The 14,359-nt window shown below is 37.2% G+C and overlaps 1 protein-coding gene across 5 annotated transcripts in view; it reads right to left on the reverse strand.

The window, feature by feature from the left end:
- CDC42BPA (CDC42 binding protein kinase alpha) overlaps nt 1–14,359 on the reverse strand; it is a 326,828-nt gene that overhangs the window by 137,610 nt on the left and 174,859 nt on the right. For all 5 annotated transcript variants that reach the window (XM_060128307.1, XM_060128299.1, XM_060128320.1 and 2 more), the window contains exons 9-10: nt 12,645–12,724; nt 9,738–9,904 (exon numbers count right to left, since the gene is read on the reverse strand). In XM_060128307.1, coding sequence (XP_059984290.1) covers nt 9,738–9,904; nt 12,645–12,724 — 247 coding nt within the window. The remainder of the gene's footprint in view (nt 1–9,737; nt 9,905–12,644; nt 12,725–14,359) is intronic.

The raw sequence follows: 14,359 nt of genomic DNA on the forward strand, positions 1-14,359 counted from the left end.
AAATACTCTCTATCTCTTATATTTACAGTTTAACTTACTCTAGGGACCCCTTCAGTAATTTTTCATTCCCACCAAGAGTGCCAATCCACTGTTCCTAACACTATTTCCTTTTCTCTTTTCTTCCTTATTTATCCAGGTTAGATTCCTTGGTCCATCACTACTGCTGCTTTGCATACACATCTTGGATTCCTTTGCTCTTCTCTCCTCCACTGTACTTAGCCTAGAAGGCCCCAGTCTTCCCTAAATCCTACTCTCCTTCTACTCCGTGCTTTCACCTTAATAGCTGAAAGTGATGGAAGAAAGCCCAACCATTCAAAATTCATGTCTAAATAGTTTGGCGATGCCTGATGCCAACTAAAAATTGGCACTTGCCATCTGCCTCTAGCAGCCGCTGACCTTCAACACCCCCTGAAAGGAGATCAGTGTGGAGATAAGAATGAGGCACTCTGTGCTCTGGGAAACACTGGCAGAGCAGGTCTTCAGATAATTTTCAGGACAGATATTTTCAGGACAAAATTTTACGAGCCCAATTCTTGCATCTTCTCACATCTAGAAAAGCACTAAAATCATTAACCATGACATCTGCTCCTTGTGACTAGCAGCAACCTTCTGCCAAAATGTGTGCTTCACTGCACGTACCCCTCTTCACTAAAATCATATATAATACCTTCCCCCCTACCTCTTTGGAGCAGTTTCTCAGAGCTACCTGAAATGCTGTCTCCCAAGCTATAGTCCTCATTTTACCCCAAATAAAACTTGACTCACAATTCACACATTGTGCATTTTTTTCAATCAACACTGGCAATCCTAAAATATTTCCCTAGTCCATTCACTCCTCTCTCTTCTCTAAACTTACCATTTCACATCGTCTCTTTTTCTTGTCAAAAATCTAATAGGAAAAAAAACAAAAAAATCCCAAAAAACTAACACATTCTCTACCTTCCTTATTCTCAGCTGATGACCCTGCTTTGTATTTGATTTATCATCTGTTTCCTCAAAGTGGAGTGTAAGCATTGAGAGGGCAGGTATTTTTTTCTTTTTCTGTTCATTATTATATCCCCAGTCATGTGCAGAACAATTCCTGCCTAGCTGGTGCTCAACAAGTAGCTAACAAATAGATGAATCAGCTTAAATGTTAACCTATGCCATTGTATGAAATGAAACAGGTGTTAGTACCAAAAGGCAATGATCTAATATTTTCTGGGTTTGTTTTGGGCAAATGACACCAACTGTATGTAATGACACTCTCTAAGAACAGATTAAAGAATTTAAAACATCAAAAAAACCTGGGACATAGGAACTTCTCATTCAGAATAGGATGGAGTAGGAAGTAACAGGTCATTGCTCTATCACTCCTGTTGCAAAAAGTAAAAATACACTATATAATTTGAAAAAAACTTATTTTTACAAACATCATGTATCTGGGAAAGCAAAGAGAACTAAGTAAAATAAACCAGAGAGGGATGAGCCATTCTAAGGTGAAAAGGCCATGACAGCTGCCTCTTACCTCAGAATCTTATCCAATTCTGTGAGCACATGAATTGAGGGATAGTACGCTGGAAAATAAATGACAAATTCTGGAGAATGGGTGGGCTGGTGCAACAATTTGGAAACTTCAGGATCCCTAAATATGCAGTGGTATTTTCCTCATGGTATATTTGCTGTATCTGGAGACTGCATGGGAGGTTAAGGAGCTTCTAAAAGTCAGACCAAAGTCTCCTACAGTATTGAAGTATTTCAGAGACAAAGTCTTGCTTGAGGAAAAGAGCCTATTTCAAACACATGGCCCATCTAGACATTTGCCAAATTTGAAAGTGGCATGGGGTAAGAGTCTGAAGGTCAGAATAAATCTCTCACAGTTGATAGAGCAAATCCAAACCAGGTTCCAGCTAGTTTTCCTTCATGACATTTGAAACCAGAAGTAGGTTGAATCTAATTAAAACTGCAACCCAGCCTTGTCCTAGTTCAATTCCTGATTGGACCAAAAAAAAAAGGAAAACCCTCTCTGGAGTGAAAATAACATAATAACATCATTCTCTATGTTATTTATATTCATGATATTTGTCATACAATAAAAATTGAGACATTTGGAAAAGTAGGAAGGTGTGATCATTAATCAGAAGAAAAAACAGAAAGAGAGACACACACAGATGGTTCAGGTGTTAAAATTAGCCGACAAGACTTTAAAATAAATATTATCAATATGTTAAAGAAAACATAGGGGAAAAAAGACAAAAGAGTGGGAAATTTCAATGCAGAACTGAAAACTATAAGAATGAATCAAATGATTATTCCTTAACTAAAAGAGACAATATTTGAAATTAAGACTCATTGAATGGGCTTAACATCAGAACAGATACAGCAGACGACAAGACAAATGAACCTGAAAGCAAGTGAATAGAGAATATCCAAATTAAGCACAAAAAAACCTAAGAATGGAAGAAACAGGACTGAACATAAAATGAATGTGGGACACAGTCTAAGATATATGTAATTGGAGTCCCAGAAGAAGAAGAGATAGTGAATGGGACAAAAGAAATATCTACAGAGATTATGCTTAGAACTTTCCAAAATTGATGAAAGAGATCAATCAAGATTTCAGAAGCTCAGTGAATCCCCAACAGGATTTTCCATTAATACAAAGAAAACTACACCCAGGTAGATCATAGTCAAACTGTTTGAAAGTGAAGTTAAGGAGAAATACTTAAAAGCAACCAGAGGGGAGGACGAAAAGATACATTCAAGAGACCAAGATTAATAGCTGGCTGGCTTCTCAAATATAATGGAAGTCAGTAAACAATGAAATAATATCTATAGAGCACTGAAAGAAAAAACTGCCAAGCTAGAATTCTAACCCAGCAAATATTCTTCAAAAATGAAGGCAAAATAAAGACATCTCAGGCAAACAAAAATGGAGAGATTTAGTTGTAACACACACAATCATAAGAAACACTAAAGGAAGTTTTTCAGACTAAAGAAAAATGATTCTGGATGGATACATGGATCACTAGAAAGAAATAAGAACACAAAAGGGGTAAATTTGTGGGTAAAAAAAAGATATTTTAAAAATTAATGAGTAATAAATATTTAAAGCAAGAATAAAATAAATGTATTGAAACGTTTACAACACAGATAGAGGTAAACTATAAAACAACAACAACATAAAGGGCTGTTATAAGGGTCTTATATTGTTTGTGAAGTTGAAAAATAAAAATTATTTAAAAGACATGTAAAGACCTAATGGGAAAAAAGGGCAAGAACCTATACAAGACTGAATATCCAAATGAACAGTAAATATTACTTATTAGAGAAATATAAATTTAAAATCATAGCAAAACTCCACTATACAGATACCAGAATGGCTAAAATTTAAAAAGCTGACAATATCAAATTCTGATGGGAATATATAGCAAGTGAAACTCATACATTATTAGTGAAACTACTGATGCAATCACTTTTGAAAACTCTTTGGCAATATTTTCTAAAGCTGAAAATATGCTATCCTATGACCCATAAATCCTACTCCTAGGTAGATATCCAAGAGAAATAAGTACATATGACCATCAAGAGAAAGATATAACAATATTCACAGAAGCTATGTTTATAATAGTCTATATCTGGAGATAACTCAAATGTTCAACAACAACAGCTTAGATGATACAGTCTGAATACCTGTGGTCCCCCACCAAATTCATATGTTGAAATTCTAACCCCAAAGATGATGTTATTAGGAGGTGGGGTCTTGGGAGGTGTTTAAGTTACAGTTATAAGGACGGAGCCCTCATGAATGGGATTAATGCCTTATAAAAGAGAACCCACAGGGATCCCTAGCCCTTTCCACCAGGTGAGGACACAGCAAGAAGGTGCTGGCTATGAATCCTCACTTGACCATGTTGGCACTTTGATCTTGGACTTCCAGCCTCCAGAACTGGGAGAAATAAATTTCTGTTGTTTATGAGACACCCAATCTGTTGTATTTTTTAAAATAAAAGTCAGGGGCTTCCCTGGTGGCACAGTGGTTGAGAGTCCACCTGCCGATGCAGGGGACACGGGTTCATGTCCTGGTCCGGGAAGATCCCACATGCCGCAGAGCGGCTAGGCCCGTGAGCCATGGCCGCTGAGCCTGCACGTCCGGAGCCTGTGCTCCACAACGGGAGAGGCCACAACAGTGAGAGGCCCGCGTACCGCAAAAAAAAAAAAAAAAAAGTCAGAACTCAGACATTGGATAAATTTTTTTAGTATTTGTATACAATGTAACACTGAACAGCAGTTAAAAGAAAAGGAACTATTGATATTTACACATGGAAAACCACATTATTAAAAAAAGAGATACAAATGAGAACATACTGTATGAAACCATTTATATGAAGTTCAAAGGTAAAATTAATTGATGCTGAAAAAATTTAGGATAGTGTTTACTTCAGAGTTGTAAGCTACAAACTGGGAAGGAGCATGATGGAACCTTATCCTATGCTAGAAATGTTCTATATAGTGATTGGGGGGCAAGTTACATAAAAGTACACTAATATAAACATTTACGGGGCTTACAATTTAAAGTGAGTACTTGCACACTTTACTGTATGCATATCACCATTTAAAAATCAAAACTGAGTGACATCAGTATCATGCCCCTATGGGTCATTCCTTTTTCCTCTCCCTTCGATTTACAACTAATTGGACATCCATAACTGAACAAAATTGCTTCTGCACAGCACACCAGGACACCAGAGATACATCCATATGTGTATCCAGAAGTGGGTAGACTGGACCTCAGAGGAGGCTGCAGATCCAAGGTACCGGCAACAGTGACCCCTCTAGCAGAGGAGGTAGAAAGTGAAAGTGATGAGTGAAAGTGCTGGGCTGTGAAGGCTGTGAGGGCTGCAGCTGGAGGGACCCTGTTGCTTTTCAGCAATACCCGGATTTCTGAGGGGGGGGTGGGGGAAGGGTAGGAAGGAAAGAAGGCAGACAAAGAGAAATGAAGGAATGCATTTCCTGCTGTCTGTCCACAGATTTCTGGACTCCTCCACTAAAAAGCCCCAGGTACTAAGCATACACCTCCTACACTCTGCCAACAGCTTTTACCATGCACACACTCCAAACTTTAGTGGAGGGTCATCTCTGGTAAGAGAAAGCCAAATTTTGTGCTATAGCGCCACCTTCTGGAAAACAAAAGAAAGGCTTCTGATTGCCAAGCTGCTGAACTTAGAATCAAAGTAAAGCCTTACCTAAATAAGAAAGGTGTTTGCTACTTCAAATGTGATGGCAGAGGCACAGTTCATGAAACACTATGAAAAATCATGGTAACGCAGTATCCCAAAAAAATGACAATTCTCTAGGCAACCAACTCAAAGACACAGAATATTGCAATCTAACTGATAAAGAATTCAAAATAGTTGTTATGAAGAAATTCAACAAGCTACAAGAAAACTCAGAAAGGCAACTCAGTGAACTCAGGAATAAAATTAATGAACAGAAAGAGCACTTTACCAAAGAGATTGAAATTATAAAAAAAGAACAAAACAAAAATTCTGAAGCTGAAGAATTCAATAAGTGATATGAATACTGCATTAGAAAGCACTGGAAATAGAACAGATCAGATGGAAGAAAGAATAAGCTATATGGAGGAGAGGAATTTAGAAATGATTCAGGTGGAAGAGGAAAGAGAACTAAGTTTTTTTGTTTGTTTGTTTGTTTTTGAGGCACGCGGGCCTCTCACTGTTGTGGCCTCTCCCGTTGCGAAGCACTGGCTCCGGACGCGCAGGCTCAGCGGCCATGGCTCATGGGCCTAGCCACTCCGCAGCATGTGGGATCTTCCCGGACCGGGGCACGAACCCATGTCCCCTGCATCGGCAAGCACACTCTCAACCACTGCGCCACCAGGGAGGCCCTCTGTTTTGTTTTTTTTTTAAGTGAAGAAACCCTACAAGAGCTATCAGACTCCATTTAAAAAGCCAAAATAAGAATAATGGGTATACCAGAAGAAGAGAGGGAGAAACGGGCAGAGAGTTTATTTAATGAAATAATACCTGAGAACTTCCCAAACCTGGGGAAAAAACCGGACATACAAATCTATGAAGCCAATAGAACACCTTGCTATCTCAATGCAAAAAAAAGACCTTTTCCAGCACACATTATAATGAAACTGTCAAAAGTACAGCGGAAACTAACACAACATTGTAAAGCAACTATACTCCAATTAAAAAAAAAAGTCAATGCTAAAGAAAGAATTTTAAAGGCAACCAGGGAAAAAAAGAAAGTATCCTCCAAAGGAAGCTCCATTAGGCAATAAGCAGATTTCTCAGCAGAAACTCTATAGGCCAGGGGAGAGTGGAATAACATACTCAAAAGTATTGAAAGATAAAAGTTGTCAGCCAAGAATACTCTATCTGGCAAAGTTATTCTTCAGATATGAAGGAGAAATAAAGGCTTTCCACATAAATAAAAGCTGAGGGAGTTCACCACCACTAGACCTGTCTTACAAGAAATGCTGAAAGGAGCTCTTCAAGCTGAAACAAAAAGTTGAAAGTACACAAAACTCTGATTAAGGTGACAAATAGACAGTCAGAATTAGAAAATTGTAACTGTATTTTACAATAGTGTGTTAAACAATTATAGCATAAGTGTTAAAGAAAAAGAGCATTAAAAATTACTGTACTACAATTTGGTAGCAAATTCACAGCATAAAAAGTGATCATCTGTGACATCAAAAATCTAAAAGGAGATGTAAAAGGATGAAACCTTTACAGGTGAATGAAGATAAGTCGCTATAGGCAGAAAAAGGACTATTTTATCAATTAGATATTTTATGTAAACCTCATGGTAAAGACAAAACAAAAATCTAAAAGAGAGACATGAGACGTAAAAAAGGGGACAGTGAGCAAATCACCATGGAAAATCATCAACTTACAAAGGCAGACAAAAAAAAGAAGGGGAAAAAAGAAAGAACCAATGGAGATACAAAATAACCAGAAGGCAAAAGACCAATGGCAATAGTAAGTCCTTACATACCAATAACCACCCTAAATGTAAAGGGATTGAATTCACCAATCAAAAGGCACAGAATGGATGAAAAAAAAAATCAAGTTCCAACTATATGCTGCCTACAGGAGACTCATTTCAGCTCTAAAGACAAGTAAGCTCAAAGTGAAGGGATGGAAGATGATATTCCAAGCAGAAACCAAAACAAAGTGGGCGTGGCTATACTTATATCAGACAAAATACACTCAGGCCAAAGACAGTAACAAGAGACAAAGAAGGTCATTATATATAATGATAAAGGGGTCAATAAATCAAGAAGATATAACAATTGTTAATATATATGCTCCAAACACCCGAGCACAGAAATATATTAAGCAAATACTAACAAACCCTAAGAGAGAAATAGACAACAACAGAATAATAGTAGGGGACATCAATATGCCACTATCACCAATGGATAAATTGTACAGCCAGAAAATCAATAAGGAAGCATTGGAATTGAACCATCTTTAGAACAAACAGATTTAACAGACATATACAGAACATTCCTTCCAGCAGCAGCAGAATACACATTCTGCTCAAGTGCACACAGAACATTCCCCAGGATAGATCATATGACAGGACACAAAACGTATCTTTACAAACATAATATTGAAATCATACCAACTATCTTTTCTGGCCACAACTGTATGAAAGTAGAAATCAGTAAAGAGAGGAAAGTGAGAAGATCTACAAATATGTGGAAGCAAAATAACATACTTCTGAACAACCAACGGGTGAAAGAAGAAATCAAAAGAGAAAAAATCTCAAATTAAAATGGAAATATGACATATCAAATTTGTGAGATGCAGCAAAAGCAGTTCTGAGAGGAAAGTTTACAGCAATAAATGCATATATTAAGAAATTAGAAATATCTCAAATAACCTAACCTTACACCTCAAGGAACTAAAAAAAGAAGAACAAATTAAGCCCAAAGTTAGCAGAAGGAAGGAAATAACAAAGTTCAGGGCAGAAATGAATGCAATAGGACAAGAAAAACTACAGAAAGGATCAACAAAACTAAGCTGTTTTTTTAAAAAGACAAACAAAAGTGACAAAATATCTAGACTAAGAAACAAAGAGAGAAGACTCAAATAAATAAAATTAGAAATGAAAGGGGAGGCATTACAAGTGATGCTGTAGAAATATAGATGCTCATAAAAGACTACTATGGACAAGTGTATGCCAAGACATTACATAACCTAGAAGAAACTAACACATTTCTAGAAACACAACCTATCAAGATTGAATCAGGAGGAATTAGAAAATCTGAACAGACCAATAATGAGTAAAGAGATTGAGTCAATAATCAGAAACCTCCCAACAAAGAAAATCCCAGGACCAGATGGCTTCACTGGTGAACTCTACCAAACATTTAAAGAATAATTAACACCAATCCTCCTCAAACTTTTCCAAAATACTGAGACCGGAACACTTCCAAACTCATTCTATGAGGCCACCATTACCTTGATACCAAAACCAGATAAGGAGACCACAAGAAAACTGCAGTTGACCCTTGAACAACACGTTTTTGAACTGCACAGGTCCATTTATACACAAATTTTTTTCAGTAAATGTGTACTACAATACTACATGATCCCCAGTGGTTGAGTCTGCAGATGCAGAACCATGGTTTCAGAGGAATGACTGTAAAGTTATACGCAGATTTTTGACTGCATGGGGCTTGTGCCTCTAACCCCTGTGCTGTTCAAGGGTCAGCATTAACCAATATCCCTGATGAATATAGATGTAAAAATTTTCAGCAAAATATTAGCAAACCAAATTAAAGAACACACTGAAAGGATTATACGGGGCTTCCCTGGTGGCGCAGTGGTTAAGAATCCACCTGCCAATGCAGGGGACATGGGTTAGAGCCCTGGTCCAGGAAGATCTCACATGCCACGGAACAACTAAGCCTGTGCACCACAACTACTGAGCCTGTGCTCTAGAGCCCGCAAGCCACCACTACTGAGCCCACGTGCCACAGCTACTGAAGCCCACATGCCTAGAGCCCGTGCTCCGCAACTAGAGAAGCCACTGCAATGAGAAGTCCACACACCGCAACCAAGAGTAGCCCCTGCTTGCCGCAACTAGAGAAAGCCCGCGTGCAGCAACGAAGAACCAACACAGCCAAATTAATTAATTTTTAAAAAGAGTTACAAGTTTCATGATTATAGATACATTCCTTCATTCACTAAAGGAATGCATACATTGTATGTAACGTATAAACATTATTGCAACCATTGTATATAAGTAAAATACATTGTATATAACATTTTTTGGAGAAAATAAAGCAGGAAAGTGGGAGGGGTGGGGGTGGTGGGACGAGGTAAGGCAGGGAAATCAGTTAGGAAGCTATTGCAATAATACAGATGAGAACGGAGAAAATATGGCAGGGCATCATATAAAGTGCAGTAGGATAAGAAGGGTTCCATTTTTCTTGGTAGTTCTATTTTCCTATCCCAGAGGTATTTATTCCCACACTTTTATATACATACATATATAGCTGTGGGAAACAAATGCTATTTTGCTGTTTACTGTTAATTATGTGAGTTTACGTAAATGGCATTATACTGTATTCTGTATAAATTTCTACAACTTGCTTTTATCCATTTAATAAAAAATTTCTTTTCAAGATAAAACAACCACTTATAATAAATAGCATCTACACTGTGAGTCCAATACAAAAAGGGAAAATGTTATCTTTAAAATGTATTTACCTTGAAGCTTTCTACTAAGTTCAAGTTTTTCCTGTTCAAGGCGTTTAATTCTTCTTTCATAAGCTTCGGTTGCTAAGTTGTTATCTAGAGTTCTCTGAACATTAACATCGAGATCCAGTGGAGCGGGACCAGCTGTAACTCTTAAACAGCTCCGATCAGACAGAACACTGAAAAAAAGGGGAAAAAACGTGGGTTTACACTGAAACAATAAGTTTGAAGAGAAAAAGATAACCTTTTGAAATTGTTCATTTAAAACATCATTTGAACATCTAGTTATAGCTAGCCATCTGGAGTGATTACAAAACATATTTTTTTGCAAAATCACCATAAACAATTCTCTGGAAGCATTTTTGAAAATGAAAACTTAAATAGCCCAAATTCTCTTGAATTTATTTTAATAATCACAAATTATAAGATGAAGTTTGCTGAAGGGTTATTGGTAGCTTAAAACAATGTGACCACCTAAATGAGACAGTAGTCAAAAGCACCAACCATGGTCGTCTTTGGAATTCAAAAGTGAAATGCCTTCATAAGCTACAAGGATATACTGTTCAACACAAAGAATATATCCAATATCTTATAATAACGATAAATGGAGTATAACCTTTAAAAATTGTGAAGCACTTTATTGTACATCTGTAACTTATATTGTACATAAACTGTATACGTCAATTAAAAAAACTTTTAAGTGAAATGCTTTCTTTAATTCCATACAATTTAATTAAAAACATTTGAAGTGCTGGACATTCAGCAGTGAGCAAAATGCACAACACTTGCCCATGGAGCAAGCTTTATATTCCAGTGGCAGAGACAAAAATAAACAAACAAGTAAAATATGCAATACATTAGACAGTGTTATATGCTAAGGAGAAAACATCAAGCAGGAAAGGGGGAAATGAAGTATTAAAGCGGAGTAAATAAAAAATGTAGATAAAGTGGTCAGGAAAGCCATCACTCAGAAAGTAACTGAATAAGTCCAGAAGGAATAAGGGGACCTGCCAAGGAAACATGAGAGGAAAGAGCATTCCCGGCAGATGAAATAGAAGTACGAAAGCCCTATCAACTATACTTCAATAAAATAAATCAAAAAAACAAAGAAAAAAGCAGTGCAAAAGCCCCGAGACAGGAGTATGTCTGGCATGTTCACGGGCCAGAAAGGAGACCTGTGTGGCTGTGAAGTGAGCAAGGGGAAGAATAGTAGGAAATAGAATCAGAAAGATAAAGTGAGCCAGTCTTGTAGGGCCCTATAAGAACTTTAGAGTTAAGATATGAAGCCACTGGAGTTGGGGGCAGTGAGAACTGGTCCTGAACAGGGGACTGACATACTCTTGACTTATCTTTTAGCAGGATCACTCAGATAGGTTCAGAGAAATATAAGAAATGATGTTACAAACATCTGAAATAGGTGATTAAGAGAGATTTTAAGTAGAAGTGAGGAGAGAGGCCTCAGCTGAAAATGCACATTTAGGAGTCATCAGCAAATAATACCAGAGCACCAGAGTATAAACAAAAAAGATCCAAAGATGAAGTGATAGGACACAGGGAGATTAGGAGGAATGTGGAGAATGAGAAGGGGTGGCCAGAAAGGTAAGGAGAAACGAGGCAAGTGCTCTGGAAGCTAACAGGAGAGAGTGTTTTAATGGGAAGGAGCCGGGACAAATGAGATGAGACTAGGCAAATAAGTCAGACTAGGATTGAGAAATGATTGCTAAACTTAGCAACATGGAGGTCAGTGGTGACATGGATAAAAGCAGTTTGCATGAAGTGATGGGAGCATAACCTGACTGGAGTGGTGCCAAGAAAGAAGAGTATGAGAAAAATGGACAAAGTACAGACAACAATTTGAAGTAACTCTCCTACAATTAAGAGCAGAAAAATGGTTGGTAGCAGGTAAAGAAAGTTACATGAACAGTTTTTATATTTTGCTTTAAGATGGGAGAAAAAACTGCATGTTTGTGAGCTGATGGAAATGATCTGTTATGCAAATGACACAGAAAGGGAAAAATTTATGATGTAACAGCAATGCGCTACAGTAAGTAAGAGAAGAAAGAAGGGATGCGGCTTAGCTAGGGAGATCACACCGTCATCCATAAAAAGAAGACTACATGGGTCCAGCGGTGTGAAGGTGGTAAATGTGGTGATGTGAACTTGGGGAGGTTGTCTGCTGATCGCTTCAACCTCTCTGTGAAAGAGGAAGCGAGATCATCAGGTGAGACTAAGTATGACAGGGGTTTTAGAGGAAAAGTATAAAGTATGAAATAGTTACCTAGGAGAGTGGAAGAGTGAATACACTAGGGTAACACAGTATATTTGCCAGGCAGCAATAAGTGGCACCTGAGGTTGGTAATCATGAACTTAAAGTGAGACCAGTAAGAATGGACAGATATTTTTCTCCAGACACTTTGAACTGCACAGGTATTGGCAGAAAACGGAACTGTAATAATGAATGTCAACTTAGCAAAACCAGTGTTACAGAATAACAGACAGTCAAGGAATTGAGGGGGCACCCAAGGAGTGACTATAGTCATTCTCAATGATATTTAAGGAAAGGTAAGGAGGAAAGAGAAGATATGAGTGGAATGAGGGTCAGTGAAAAGAATGTTAAGATCAGTGGGTTGAAAGTTCTGATGCCTGACACCTAGAAAATATTTATTCAATAGCATGGGACTCTTCTAATTCCTGCCCCGTTGCTAAGCGTTAGATTCTGAGCTCTCTATTTGTCCTCCAAAATGAGTTAAGATTCTTATATGTTCTATTCACTTTGTAATGTCTAACTTTTTCCAGTAGCTTCACCCTTTTTCTAAAAATTTTTTTACAAGGCTCTCTTATGCATTATATTTTTTAAAACCTCAATTCATTTTTAATTTGACTTAAATCATCCAAATCATGTTAACTTTTCAAACTTACCAGCTACTAGTATATGTAAAACCAACAAATGGCAGATGGTGACCAGAAAATGCAGTATGTGTTGGTGGGGGCATTGTTTCCTAAAGGAGGAAAAAACATTTGGTAAGAAATGAATAACTATAAACTGCAGGCTGGGCTATAAATATTACCTGTCAATAGTAAGTAGGTGACTGATCAATTTAGAAACATTGCTAAGTTTGGTACAGACATTTAGTGATAAAAAATTTAGACCATAAATATTGCTATTGTAGAATTCTAATAAAATGAAAAGGAAGATTTAAAGTCTGACGGATACTGAGTAGAATCATTATTCACATATTCCATATTTGCAAATTTGCCTAGTCGCTGAAATTTATTTGTAGCCCAAAATCAACATTCACAAATACTTTTGTAGTCATTTGCAGACACTTGCAGAGCAAAGAAAAAATTGAGTTGTGCTACGCACATGTTACCAGCTGGAGTTGAACAAGGAGACGTATGCCTTCTTGTTTCAGCTCTCATACTATAAACAAGTGGGTTTTTTTCAATGTCTACATGTGCCACATTTTCCTCATTTTTGTGTTTCTTACAGGTGATTTTGCTATCTAAAATGGCCTCCAAGAGCAGTGCTGAGATGCCATCTATTGTGTCCAAACAAGAAGGCTGTAATGTGCCTTACAAAAGAAACGTGTGTTAGACACGCTTCATTCCAGCATGAGTCACAGTGCCGTTGGCCATGAGTTTGACATCAATGAATTGACAATATATGTTAAATAAGGTGTCTTTAAATAGAAACACACATCAAACAAGGTATTGTGTGGCTAATGTATTGCACTGATTGGTTGATGAGAACATTATGACCAGAGGCTCACAGGAACCTGACTGTGTATTTCCCCTAGGAACAATGGTTCAGGATTCACTAATACAGTATTTGCAGCAACTTTACTGAACATAACTATAGCAAATAGTCAGAATCAACTTTACTGTGTATTTAATTTGGAATGACTCACAATTCCTGTTAACAGTAATTCTTGTAATAAAAAAAAACTGATGAGGAAACTCCATTTAATTCTTTCTTGTGAGGTTCAGTAAGGAAAGTATAAGAGAAGTTCTTATCGGTCCTGAATATGGTACTTACTGAACAGTGGAAAGTAAATTCTTAGTGCAGAATTAAACCCATAAGAAATAACTGAATAAAAATGAAAGTTCAAAATAAGAAGGCTAAGGACCTACTGTATAGCAGAGGGAACACTTCTCAATACTCTGTAATGACCTATATGGGAGAACAATCTAAAAAAGAGTGGATATATGTATTTGTATAACTGATTCACTTTGCTATATAGCAGAAACTAACACAACCTTGTAAATCAACTGTACTCCAATAAAATTTTTTTTTTAAATTAAGAAGGCTAAAAAGACAAAAGAAAAAAAATTGTGTTATTTCCCTAAATTTTAATTTAATATAACCTAATGGTTTAGAGCAGAGGTTGACAAACTATGCTGGCCTGCTTTGGTATGGCCCACAAACTAAAAATGGAGGACTATTTGGCTAATCCACTGGTCAGCCACCTGCCGCAAACAGAGCTATAACTTTAGGTTAATAAGGCTATAGATTTTCTCTCCCCATTCATTTCCTACCAAGTTTGCTATTTTTAGTGGCAACACCACTGGGCATAGATATTTAGCTCTACAATCAAGTCAGCTCCCTCTGTCAGCAAAACGGCTGGTTTTTACAA

This window comes from Lagenorhynchus albirostris, chromosome 2 (assembly GCF_949774975.1).
Source record: "Lagenorhynchus albirostris chromosome 2, mLagAlb1.1, whole genome shotgun sequence".
NCBI lineage: Eukaryota > Metazoa > Chordata > Mammalia > Artiodactyla > Delphinidae > Lagenorhynchus > Lagenorhynchus albirostris.